Source organism: Grus americana, chromosome 19 (genome assembly GCF_028858705.1).
Source record: "Grus americana isolate bGruAme1 chromosome 19, bGruAme1.mat, whole genome shotgun sequence".
In the NCBI taxonomy this organism is placed as follows: domain Eukaryota; kingdom Metazoa; phylum Chordata; class Aves; order Gruiformes; family Gruidae; genus Grus; species Grus americana.
Genome location: NC_072870.1, coordinates 4833793 through 4847759, shown reverse-complemented (window position 1 = coordinate 4847759; position 13967 = coordinate 4833793). Strand labels below are relative to the sequence as shown.

Sequence of the window (13967 nt, the reverse complement as noted above, 5' to 3'; positions counted from 1 at the left end):
TTGGTGGGAGAGGCTTACCCAAGTACGCAAGTAGTCTGTGGTATGTGGTTTCACATGAATCAAGTGACTAAAATTGCCATCTGATTAGAGAGGCTTGGACATGCTGATAGACTTTCCATTGTGATAGTCACCTAGAATGCAACTGTCTTGGTATCATCTGCCATGGACGGGAAGCTGATTTTTAGCTGTTCGAGGAAACAGCCTTTTTCTGCTGTGAGCAGTGTCTCGCTCATCTTCCATGTGTGCCATGCATGTTAAGGCACTTCAGAGTTGCTCTGCTTTTGTCAGAACAAGAAAAGAGTCAACTGGATGGACCAGAGCCTGGTTAAGAGAGGTTTTAACCCGCAGCATTTGGTGGGGTGCCAGGACATTTTTTTTAAATTGGAAAGCAATAAAAACCTATGGTATATAGTTTTGACAGGCTTGCTGGAAGGAGAAATTGGACACAGTGATCAAGAATGTACTTTCCCAGTGATCGTGAAGAACCTGATGAACGTGTGTTGAACACACACTGGAGGGAAGGGATACCATCCAGAGGAACCTTGAGAGGTGGGCCCGTGTGAACCACATGAAGTTCAACAAGGCCAAGTGCAAGGTCCTGCACGCGGGTCAGGGCAACCCCAAACACAACTACAGGTTGGACACAGAATGGGTTGAGAGAAGCCCTGAGGAGAAGACCTTGGTGTTGGTGGACAAGAAGCTCAACATGAGCCAACAATGCACGCTTGCAGCCCAGAAAACCAACCATATCCTGGGCTGCATCAAAAGCAGCATGACCAGCAGGTCGAGGGAGGGGATTCTGCCCCTCTGCTCCGCTCTGGTGAGGCGTCATCTGGAGTACTGTGTGTGGAGTACAGCTCTGGGGGCCCCAGTACAAGACAGACATTAAGCTGTTGGAGCAAGTCCAGAGGAGGCCATGAAGGTGATCAGAGGGCTGGAGCACCTCTCCTGTGAAGACAGGTTGAGAGAGTTGGGGGTTGTTCAGCCTGGAGAACAAGGGAGACCTTATAGCACCTTCCAGTCCCTAAAGGGGCTACAGGAAAGCTGGAGAGGGACTGTTTACAAGGGCAGGGAGTGACAGGACAAGGGATAATGGCCTTGAGCTGAAGGAGGGGAGATTTAGTTTAAATATTGGGAAAAAATTCTTCCCTGTGAGAGTGGTGAGACACTGGCACAGGGTGCCCAGAGAAGCTGTGGATGCCCCATCCCTGGCAGTGTTCAAGGCCAGGTTGGATGGGGCTTTGGGCAACCTGGGCTAGTGGAGGGTGTCTCTGCCCATGGCAGGGGGTTGGAACTGGATGATCTTTAAGATCCCTTCCAACCTAAACCATTCAGTGATTCTATGAACATGTGTCCCTGCGTTTGCTGAGAACTGCAGAAGGATGGATAGAAGACAATCCTGAATTGAGCAGTATTGCACTGGCTGCAGATCCCCTGAATTTCAGATCAGCCAACAGAACTTCTGTCTGGGCCCTTAGAGAAAGGGCCCACTGATTCTGGTCCTGTTGTGCAGCCTCACCACAGCAGGCAGGCCTGTGCCTCGCTTTTGATGAACAGCAAATAAAGCGATGGGGCGTATGGTAGGTAATCTTTGTCTGCCCTTTACGTTTCCATTCCACTTGTAGAATTCATCAGGCTAAAATTTTAAAGGTTGATTTATATGTAGATGGCAAAATAAGTTGAGGATAGTAGCATCGTTCCTAAAGTCACTTATATCACCACTGCCTGGTGTGATGAGCGTTCATTTCTTCTGATGCTGGACCTTCATCATCTGGTACGTCCTCACCGAGTGTACAGCCCTTCTACTTCTGATCCCAGGTCAAATCCTCACACTCGCATCCCCTCAGGTTTGAGGGGTGGGTATTGCAACATACTGTTGTTGCCTGAAGAGAGTACGCGGGTGTTGCAAAATACCAGTTTTGCCTGAAGAGAGCATATTTCAGAGTAAAAGGAGTAATATTTTTCTTTCTTCTCAGACAATATGTATGCCGTTCATCACATCGTCTTCTCTTTCCGTACATTGTGGCCTCCTTTTGCAGTGCTGTAGATCAGGTGGTTTACTCTCAGTCACACAACAGCCAGAGCTCGGCAGCGCAGTCTTGATAACGTGGTGATGTGTCTGGGAACGGAGTTGCACGTTGTGCTGGGACAGCCTTTTTGGCGTCTCAAATATATGTCAGATAAGCTTCCTCTACCCGACAGGCAATATTATATGATGCTGACAGTCTAGCTGTGGTTTTCTCTGCATGGTTTATAACCAAACAGCTCATACATGCTGATATTTTTGGTTGGTATGCTAGAAAACTCATATTTAAGACTTTTTTTTTTTCTGAAAACGCATGGAATAGTGACTACTTCACATTTTGTGTACAAGCAGCAACTTGCATTCTATAATTTAGCTTGCTTTTTTGTCTTACGGGCTTTTATTCAGAGTCTATAAAAAATGGGGAGCGATTTGTCTTCTATTTCGAAAAAAATTGTGCTTTTGGGTCAAGCATTCAGTGCTGTACAGAAATGTTAAAAAGTCAGTATTTTAAGCGTTCTTACCATCTAATCATTCTTTAAGCATTCTTATCATCCAATTCTTATCATCTCACTTTAGGCATAATTGTAAGTAAAAGAAAAAAAAAAAAAGTCAGTTCTTTCAATAGTTCCAGTTTACTGTATTTATGATAGTGCTGGAGATTTTCAGTGTCGGCTGGAAGCCATTCAGGAAATTTTTAATAGTGTGTTGAGAGGATAATTTAATCTCAGCCTCATACACTCCCCAGATCTGACCCATATGCAAGTAAGAGAAAATCCCTTTTCCCCTTTTCGACAGTTGCATGATGACACTCATTCTCCATCTATTTGATGCTGTTGCATTAGATCCTGCCAGAGGAAATTACACTAGTATTTAGCAACTGTTTGCACTACATGCAATGCAGATGCTTTTAAAAAAAATAAAATCTAAATATCGATTTCCAAGTGAAGCTATGTTGTGGTGGGCTGTTGCGTTTTTTTGATGGTGGGGTTTTTTTGGTGGTTGTTTTATTCCCCCTCTGATTTCGCGTAAGAAGACCTGCGAAGGATGAGTAGCTTTCTGCGGTGAATATTCACTTTATAGTCTTTGCTGTTAGAGTGTGCAGTTCTGAAGATTATAGGTGCTATATAACTGGTGTCCTGGTTGGTTGGTTTGTTTTTAAAGTGTAATGTATATTCTGTCAGGGAAACGTGCATAATATACTTACATTTGATACTAAAGGGAAGGGTTTTTTAGATTTTACCATGTTAAGTGTATTGTATAGCAGATGATTATAGCATAAACCAAGATTTATTTCTCAAATTGCAAATAATTTTTTGTTTATAACTCACTAATGGAGGACAGCGTTCCTGTCAGCCTCATTAGCCATTGTAGGAGTCCAAGTAGTGTGCCTCTTGGTACCCGGTGAAATGGAGAGAGACGTAGGATGGTGGATGTGTAAATATGTTTGTTGTTTCCATTTTGTGCTCACAAGGTATTTGCTTAATTCCGGTTATACTATTCTTATGTATAGAGGCTGAAGGATGTTGGAGATGTTGATTCCTTGAAACTTCATTTATCCAGACAAAGTGTGCTGCTTTTTAATGCTAATAATCTACAAGCAAGCCTATGTGCTAATGGTCACATTTTGGTTTCTACAAACTTTTGAACCATCTTAAGGAACTACAGGTGCTTTGATGCACTCATGTTCAGTGTAACCAAATATCCTCTGGTCACCGTCACTCTCATGGAGTTGGTCTGAACATGAACTTGAGAAATAACATGATGAATAGGTGGAAATCTCAGTGAGTAGGTTCACTTCTCCCTTGCAGGGAAGACTCAGTACATTCTCTCGTTAGTATGTTGGTTTATTACATGAAAACAGTTATCTGTGACATTGACAGCTGTCAGATATTTTACTGTGGACAGATTTTAATTTCTCTGAGGTCTCTGTAGCGTAAGCCTTAAATATGTACTTTAAATATGGCAACTGACCGTTCAGAGCTTTGCTTGTTCTGCTCTGCAGGATCCCAGGGGATGTTAGTCACAGGGGTGGGTCTTACTGCAGCCTCAGATGACACGGCAGGGAGGCAGAAAACCCAGAAGAGAACTGGTCTTACCCCGTCCTCGTCTTCAGCTTCCTTATGTCAGTGGTTCAAGGTGTGTGTGTACATTTAATACAGCCATAATTACAGGGGATGTAACGCTTATTGATTCATAGACTTCTGTGGATGTATGCATGTTGTTTCTACTCACTGGTAGTTGTTCAGATGAAAGTAATTTGATAAAACATTTTGGCCTGTAGTTGGTGTCATTTGCACTAGTAATGGTAGCCACTAACTAAAGGTAGTTAGTTCAGCCTACTATATAGAAATAGAGTTGGTCCAGGCTTGTGCTTTGGTCATTCCCTGGTTTGTTTTGAATCTTTTTCATATTCCTGCATCACCTTGTTGGTTACGAGGGGAATTGATCTGTACCAGTAGTAGTGTTTATGCAATGCAATATTCTCTTTTTGTATGAATGGCAACTAGGAAAAATTATGGAATTTATTTTATCTAATTTTAGCAGCCAGCAAGGTGGCTTGTAGGTAGAACTGCCTCTTCAGCCAGCAGAGAGAGATGGACACAGTCGGAGGGTGTTGTATCCTGTTAGCAGTGCCTGCTTCTTGGCCACAACCGGGATCCGGCCACCTGATCTGAGCTGTCTAAGGCGAGATGGTCAGTCCCATCCACTGGGAACAGTTGTGTTTAACAGTAGAGCTGCAATGATCCAAAAAACCTGTAGCAACGAGACTGCATTGATGGAAGAATGTAAAATACGTAAGTGCAACTTGACCATAATTCAGAAAACCAGCTGCCTGCTGGTATATGATTTAATTTTCAGTGCAGTTTAATTGTAAGGTTTTGGGGTTTTTTAGTCTTAAGACTTGTCTGTATTTTTAATACATTTAAAATAATGCAATAAACATGTTGCATGCCACTTCTCCTAACTCCACTTCCATTTCCCCAAAGTGTTCAGGTGACATTATTGCAAGGCAGGAGGCAGAGCATCTCGGCTGCTGGCACTGTCGGGCTTTGGCAGGCAGCACGTGTTGTCTGGGTAAAAAGACAACTGAGGGAATTTAATATTGTAGCATCCATAAAAAATGGGAGCAGTTTATTAAGTGAGACTGTGTAAAGCTTTCTTATGGATGGAATTTACATTAATGCACTTTATTGTTCCATCTGAGCAGATCAAATGATAAGCATGGTGTCACGTACACTTTTGTGACTGTTCTGTTAAATGGGTTTTAATACTTAATGTTTTTATTCTCATGCATTTCAAAGCAGCAATTATTTCCAAGAATAAAGATAACTAAATTTGTCTCAATGCTCTCGAGGTTAAAGGGGAAAAAGCTGTATTTGAAGGTGTATCGCAACAGATGAGGAGTTCTGCTCTGATTTGCCATTCCAAGCCCAGTAGCCAGTCCCGTACCGATTCTGCTTGTGTTGTGAATGAGCCTGGTAAGAGTTTTAGCAGCGGCAAGAAGTGTTGCCTGTTGATGACATTTCAGAGGCACGCTCAGAAATGATGCCAAGAACGAGTCTGGTGGCTGGTTTGGCATCGGGGGGTAGGTGGGGGGAGAAAGCCGTAATCCGTCTCAGCTGTGTGTGCGCAGGGTTTTCTTCTCGCTCTGGCTCGCACACGCACGCTCGCTCGCGGGGACATGTGACTTTTGGCCGTATTAGCAGGTTTATCCAAGCCTAGCCCCTCTGACTAACAGATGTAGGGAAAAGGGCATTCTGGGATTGCAGCAGTTGCTTTTGAACAACAATGTCCTTTTTGTAAGAATCTGATGCTTCTTAAAAGATGGAACATGACATCATTACCGTCGATCCAAGAAACATTCCTTCAATAATACTGAGTGTGCTCTGGTTATCAGCTCCCTTCCCCCAGCTCCTTTCTCTTGCTTTTCTGACTGATGCTTTTTGTCTATTGTTTCGTCGGGGGCTGTAAATGCGAAACAGTTGTCTTTCAGTGTTATGTGCTTGTTAGAGCTGGAATCAAGTAGAATATTGTTGGCTTATTTGAAAGAAAGAAAGGAAAATAGCAAAAACCCCCCAACTTTTCTTCCAGTCTTCATAAATGTAGCATGCTTCAGGTATGAGTTGAATTGAAGCTAATTATTTCCCTTCCCACACGGTATTAGTTACTGCGTTATGCAACCGAAGGTGGAGATATCACAGTCCCGTTCCTGTGCATCTCACTCAGCTTCGTTGGCAGCTCGGCGTGTCGTGTGCTAATGCCGTCTGCTTCGAAGGCTCCTGTAATGATCCTGCACCGATACGAAATGCCTGTGTGCATGCTCACGAGTGCAGTATAGCAGAGTTGTGAGCAGCTGCGTATTTTCTCTGTGTGTGTGTGTGTATATACATATGTTTTTATACTTGGTCCACCACTGGGATTTGAATGTCGCTTTTTCCTTAGCCCCTGAGAGCGGGCTATCATGGAAACACATTTTGGGTTGCATTATAAATTTTTTTTGAATGCTGGCTGCTTGGAGGAAAGCTATGAAAACGTTGGATTTCACTTCCCTTCCCTGCATTCTCTGTCCCATGTGTCTTCATCAGAAAAACTGGAGACTCTTGCAGACTTTACAACTAGGTATGCCTTGGCTGTCTCTCGCACAATCGGGCTCTCCTTGTAGCGATGCTGGCAGTTATTTGAACTAACAAGGAGCAGGCAGTCTTTGGCACTTTCACATGCTGCAACTGTCTAGAGAAGAGTACCACTGAGCATAAACATGCAGGAGTATGTCTTTTTCCATCCTTGTAGGAATTGCTCCGCAGGGAGGGGAAAACAAATGGTTCATTGATGGTCTAGAGGCTTGGAGAAAGGTGGAGTTTATAGTGTCCAGAAAAGGAGGACAAATGGACGGGATAGAGCCTTCTGATACATTGGTTAAACTCAGGGTTATTATATTTTATTTTACTTTTACATTATGAAGAGGTAAAACTTTTTTAAAATACAAATTTGAGATACAAAATACGAATAAAGAAAGCACAAGTCTTGACCAGACAGGGATTTTTGGAAAGAAGTGTGCTGTGTGGTTAGCTGTTTGCCAGTGATGCGGAATTGTTTTTATTGGTGACAATTTACAGGGAATTGAGAGGAAATCCCAATACCCAGGCCCTTCCTTCAGGAGGGAAAAAAAAAAAGTACGTTTTACTTGTAATGGTTGTTTGGCTTCACCTGTTGTAAAGATACAGTAAGATTTTAGCACAACTTGAAAGTATGTTTTTATTCTGAATAGATTCTGAGACAGACACACTTGAATTTAGATAGGAGAAAAAACCCGAAAATGACCATGGCTTATTTAGTTGTGGAGGGAGAAGCTTTAGAGACGTCTCCATGTTTGTGCTCAAATGAGTAAAAATTGATCACTGATTGCTGCTTAACTGGAGTGTAATGGCAGAAGAAAAAAATGCTGAACTGAATTTAAAAATGTAAATACAGATTAGTAAATAGCAGTGATGGTTTGTACACGTCGTTCGTGTACCATATATCTTGTCTTGCAAAGACCATGAAAAAAAAAATATATGCAATTGTGTCATCTACTTCACAAAGTCCAAAGAGTACTTTAAGGCATAGTGTGTGTAACTCGTCAGAGGGAGGGTGTCAGGGCAGTACGCACTCATTAGTGACAAAGTAGTTATTGCTGTAGGTCAGAGAGGTTCTGTTGACCGCTCCACAGGTGACTGCGCAGATGCTGGAGCAAGGAATGTGGCTCATTTTGTGTTTTGATTTTGGTATGTGTTCTGTAGAAATGCTTGACTGCTGTCGCAGTGGGACTGTGACATTATCCCAGCAGATAGGTTGTGTTGCTTCACGCGATGGGGACGCTTGCTCTGGAAGAAGTGGAAGCTGCTCTGCTGTAGCTTTGTTTCTGGCTCTTTGAGAAGAGGATAATCAGTGAAGGATTGCAATCTTTTTCTTGCAGTAATCCATGCTGAAGAGGCTCCATTCATACAGATGAACCAAGGGTTGAGGCAGCACTTTAAACCCAGATAGTCGGTCGGCTAACTGCCCAGCAGGATGCCATCAACCAGCCGAGCGGGCAGCCTGAAGGACCCAGAAATTGCAGAGCTCTTCTTCAAAGAAGATCCAGAAAAGCTCTTCACAGATCTCCGAGAGATTGGCCATGGAAGCTTCGGAGCAGTTTATTTTGTAAGTAGATCCGTGACTCGTGAATTTTATCCATGTCTCTTATTACCTTTAAACTGTGGACTTTTTTGAACATACTGGGGAAAAGAAACCACTGTGAATCTTTTTATATGCTGTTCGGGGCAGAGATGTTTTCTTGTGTGTCTGTACAGCCTCAGTCCATTCACAGACTCGCAGTATCTGTAAGGTGTTTGTATACAAACTGAAAAGAAAAACTGGAAACGTGGCCCTTGCCTGGTCCTTTTAGTTGCATCGTTATGCTGCAAGCAGGGATTTATCTGCAAATTAAAACATGGACTTCTGCTCCATCAATTCTGACTGGCAATGCAGTTCTCTTGGTCTGATCGTCTCCTTATCATCTCTTGTCCCTTGAGAGAAATTGAGTTCTCTCTCCCTTTGTGCATACCCCCAGGCTCCCTTAAAGCCATTCTTTGTGTTTGACACCTGAATGTTGGTGCTTCTGTTGTCATTTGTCCTGTCACATCCTTCCCTACTGCAGGCAAGAATCCCAGTATTCATCTGCATAAAACTTATTTGACGTGAACGTCTGGACAGCAGAATTTTTCCCAGGCTGCTCGTATAGCTCAACTGGAGGTGGGATGTCTCACTGTAACCTCATTTGCAGGTTGCTGTATGTTAACCAAAGTGCATACTGTGAGACCTTCATTAAAAAACCATTTTCCTCAGAAAACCTTTTCACATTTATAATTATAGGAGGTGTGGCCAAACCTGCCAATTTTCCTTCAGAAAGCCATTTGTGTCAGTATTTTATGAGATGCCTATTCACTGTTAATAATTGCGGCAGACCATGTTGGGAACCTTCCAGCACAAATTTAATGCAGCACAGATGAACTAATTAGGAAAAGCTTCTTAATTTTGTTCCCTGCTTAAAACTGAGCCGCCACTGTCTGGGAACAGATCTGGGGGAGGAAGTGTTTTTTAACGAAACCGTGCTCACCTGCGGCCTTTACTTCATCTCATTTACTCACTTTGGTTGAAGAGTGGATATAAAAAGGAGGGAATTGAAAAGTCTGTCTTCCTGCTATGTGGAAATATTATTGAAGTTTTTCAGGAGTGCTGAAATGCTTCTAGAGGTATGCATGAACCACAGGGGTATGGAAAACCGGCATACAGCTAGAGGTAACCCACGAGCTGTGCGCTAACAGCGCTCCCAAACATCAGCGAGAAGCTGATGACTTTGTAGGTGTGGTAAGGGCTGATTGCCCATTACCAGCTCTTCCTGCAAGGAGATCAAAAGTAAGAAGTCATTAATTTCTAGGCCCTTCTTTCTCCCCCCCCCCCCTTTAGATTACCAGTTCATTATAGCTTGGTATTTATTCATTAAAGAGTGCGATTACTTGATAGTGTTTGGGTTGTGCTGCTTTGACAGCAAGTACATCTAATTTGGCACTTGCAAAAAGACAAGCGTAAGCAGTGCATCGTGCTACTCCAACCCATTTGGGGGCTTTATTTTTCTCAAGTAAGGGAGAGTTTCCAACAAAGAAGATACGCTGTTGCTATTTCTGTGTTACGAAGTTTTAGCCTGTAAGTTTTGTGTTGTATTATGGTATCTTTATACTAGTAGAAGGTCTAAGATCTTGAACCTGAAATTGTTTGATGTAACATACTCGATACCTCAAACAGAAGCCCAAAAGATGAGAAGGAACATGGAGGGACAAATGTAGCGTAAATTAAGCATAAAGAACTAAGGTAGAGGAGAGTATATTTTGGGTCCTTTATTCCTCTGTAAGGCTAGGGAAGAAACTTCTCCTTAAGTTTCTTTAACAAGATTTTGATTCTGCAAATGCAAACAATTAAATTTTGTCTAATTAGAGTAATATTGGATTGTAGTTAACAACTGCTTAAAAGCTCATTACCAAAGCTGATGAGATACTCCACCTTTTCTTTGCTCATGCTTTGCTTGTATCAGTGCTGAAGTTATACTCTGGTCACCAGATGTTGATCCTTTGTATGGAATTTTCAGAGGAAAGCAGGATATATGTGCTTAAATGTGTGCCATAAAACAAGCTTCATTCATTTAGATGGTTTAAGTTAGCTGGTCTTGTAACATCTTCATGGGTTTTGTCTAGGAACTGTCTTTTTTAAGTTATTCAAGATCACAAGGAAACTAAAAAAGCAAATGAAACTCTCTGATGTTAACATTCACGGGGTGTCAGCTGTGATGGTTCTCTGAGCTATGAAGGACAGTAGGTGTTATGCAAGCACAATCAGGGGTTGCTTCCTTGTGTTTTCTAATAGATAGCCCCCCCCCCCCCCCCCCCAGTATGCTTTCATTGCATACAGCCTGGACCAAAAATGTTGATGATGAGTAGATACGGGAGTAATTAACCAGTAGAAAAATCCATATAATCCTGAAATCTCCCCCTGCCTTTTTTTAAATGCAGTTTAGTCTTTCGTTGTTAGTTGTACCTTCTTTTCATTCCTTTTAGCGGTGATCCCGAGAAGGGATGATGTATTTTATTTATCTTATGTGATAACTGGCTAAGAATGTTCACTCTTGTCTCTTTGCTTCTGTTACATCCTGTGATGGGAAAGTTTGGTTTGGTTTGGTTTTTTTCTTTCATAATTGACATGAATTTTGCTGGTTCACCTCATGGTTTTAGTTTCTTAGAAACTGCAAGTCTGGCACCTCTGAATCATTTTGGTATTATCCTTACCCTACTCTGCAGTGTAATAATAGCTTTCACTTGACACAGGAAACCTACTACACTGCAGATGGAGCAGAAGAATAACCCACTCTCTTTTGTTAGAGTTGTGTTCCTTCTGCTCTACTCTAGTATTTTGCTTGCCTGTTTTATTGCAGTTTTTCACTGATTTGAATGTTTCAGAGATTGTCTCTAATGAGTAAAGATCTAGGAGGTAGAATTTTATTCTTCCTTTTTTGTCTCAAAACTAGTCATGTCCCCCCTCTACCTTGGAGGTAGTATAATGTCAGCGAGACAGTAGGAAGGATCTTCTCAAACAGAAAGAAAACTAAAAATAGTATTGGTTCAAGCTTGTCAGAACTGGTTGAAATATAGACTGGGAATTCTGGGAATCTCTTTTTAATGAACAGCAGAATTAAAACATGACTGAAAAACCTTTTTACAAAAGGCAGAGTCCTGGTACTTCATTAATCCATGTTCTGGTAGGCTGTGCTTGATAGTACAAATATATTAAAAAATCAGCATTTTCATCAGTCATCAGTGAATGCTGTGGTGCACATTATTTTGATTTATATCATTTGGCTTCATATCCAAGTTGATTCTTCTTATCAGAGAGATTCAGAGGTCTTTTCCTCCACCACCCTCCCGTGCCGCTGAAATCCTTAACAGAGGAGAGGCTGGGGTCTTGTCTGGAGCCATCCTGCCTGCAAGGTGAAGCAGCGCTGCCTGCTCTCCTGCCGGGTGAATGAGCCGTTGCTTTGGTGCTAAACGAAACATGTCTCCTCTTATCTTGGATTGCTGTCTGAAGTCAGGAAGTCTCCCTTTAAAGTGTGAAAAAACATGTATGTTTATTGTGCGGTGTAAAATAATAATATTATTGGACTGAGAAAGTGAAAGTCTGAATGGGAAGCTGAGGATGGGTCACTTAGATCGCTGCCATCTCTCTCTGTGTCATCTGCCTGCCTTTTGACACAATAGCTGATTTGTGGGAGCGCTGGGGAGAAAGCCGCCGGTGTCTGGAGCAGGTATCTGCCGTGCATCCTGTGACATCTTTGCTTGGGTTTGGAATGGAACAAGAGGGCTGAGCCTTGTTTCTGTTTGGTCTGGAATGAACCTGGGCAGGGAGAGAGGTTGATTTAGGGAAAATCCATTCTATTTCAATCATCAGAGCTGCTTCTATAAGCTATGATTTTTAGTTTAGAAGTGGCTGTGTGCGATGAGACTTGCTGGATGCCGAGCATGGAAAATTGTCGTACCTTGTCTCACCAACAGGAGAGCAATCTTTAACTTTGGATGCAGCAATCACACCCCTTAGAAGATATTTTAGTTTTAACTCTCTGCAAAAGTTAACTAATGGATAAGGATTTCTTATGAGTATGTTTGGTTTATATCGTATGGGAAATCATGATTTGAAGAAACTGATGCATCGTGTTTTCATGTTACAGGCACGTGATGTGCGCACCAATGAAGTGGTGGCCATCAAGAAAATGTCATATAGTGGGAAGCAGTCCAATGAGGTATGTAGCACATGTGGCATATTAAATCTTGTCCATTGCAAATACTTGTTATATGGGATTATTTTAATTAGCCTGGGTTACAGCAGAAGAAGTCTTGTAACTGCAAAGGTGAATGAGGGTACTGTGTAAACAAAACAAATTAGTTTACTATTCACAGTGTATTTCTGCCTAATCTGCTCCTGGAAAAGATGGGCAGGGCTCATTGCTTCCAGACACAAAGGACTCTTACAGCACCACGTAGATGTGTAGAAAGCAAAAAAGAACATTAAAAATGGTAGTTTTGTATGTTAGTATGTCTTGTTGCCCTTAAACATTCCATTTTAAATACCTTTTCAAATAACCATGATGTTTGCTGGACAAAGGAATAATAGCAATGGATGCAGTAGTGAACAATTCAGAGGGAATTTTGCTTGTACGAAGTAGTAAGGCAGAATGCATCCTTCCCTGGAATGACTGTGCTGATGAGGAGCTAAAACAAAAGCAAACCAGCAGTGAATGAATGAGTGTGAAAATCTGAACAGCAGCATAATTAGGGAAGAACTGCCAGAGCGAGGGATTAAGGCAGTCTTTGCAGAGAGGTCTGTGAAAGTAGGCCTCTGAGATTTAAACGTTAAGTGTTTTCATGGCCACCCCAGATGTGTGTTTTTTCGCTAGGACGCTTAACAGAGATAATTGATTTTATACTTGAAATGTTTAAGTGCTAATACAGATTCTTGAAAAGCCCAACATGACATGAAGAGCTCATTTGGTATTATTTCTGGTAAACGGCATCTATCAAATCATGCCATGATTTTTCAACAGAAGTATTTATTGTAACCATGTTGTTGAAGGCATTTCTGGTTCCCTCCCTCCATTCTTTATATTCCTGTCTTAGAAGCAGTCTTGCTCCAATGAGTTTGACTAACAACTCGTTCTTTCTGTGCCTGCCTTTTGTGTATTGATCATCTGCGCTGCAAGGAGCCGAACTATTCCTTCCTTTCTGTGTGTGTGTATCTGTGTAGGAGGTAGAGGTGGCAGTGTCTCTCCAGCAGTCCTGAATTCGAGCTTCATAGTTAAATTTGCTATGCGTGTTTCTATTTTGTCACTGCGGTGACTTGTTTAACTGTGTACTGATGAAAGAATAATTTGTACTTGCTACTTGTCCTACTGTTTTAATTACTGTGAGCTATAAATACTCTCTTCACATGAATGAAACAAACGGTGCGTGCTTCAGAAATAGCTTTTGTTTGTCTTCAATGCTTATGTTTCTTTATTTTGAAGAAAGTAATAAGACCAGGATTAAAACACTTTCCATTTTACTTCTATATTTATTTGTTTTGTTCAGAAGTTTGCTAGAGTTATGATCTAGCCTATGTAAATAAAATTGATTAAGGGCATTCTGGTATCATTTATATTTACTTCGGTTTCATAAAAAGATTTTATCATTGGTGGGAACAATTATTCTCTAAAGTAAGGACATTTTATTCTAAAAATAAGTTAAAAACCTTTGCAATATGTAGTACTGTGCCCTTAATGCGATCTCTGAGCTTTATTTTTTACACAGGAAATCACGAATACATCTTGACTAATATATCACCT

General features: G+C 41.6%; 1 protein-coding gene across 1 annotated transcript in view; it reads left to right on the top strand.

Annotated features, from left to right (window-relative positions):
* Nucleotides 1-13967, top strand: part of TAOK1 (TAO kinase 1) — a 68875-nt gene that overhangs the window by 24426 nt on the left and 30482 nt on the right. The window contains exons 2-3 of the mRNA XM_054847165.1: nucleotides 7983-8209; nucleotides 12318-12389. Coding sequence (XP_054703140.1) covers nucleotides 8078-8209; nucleotides 12318-12389 — 204 coding nt within the window. The 5' untranslated portion in view covers nucleotides 7983-8077. The remainder of the gene's footprint in view (nucleotides 1-7982; nucleotides 8210-12317; nucleotides 12390-13967) is intronic.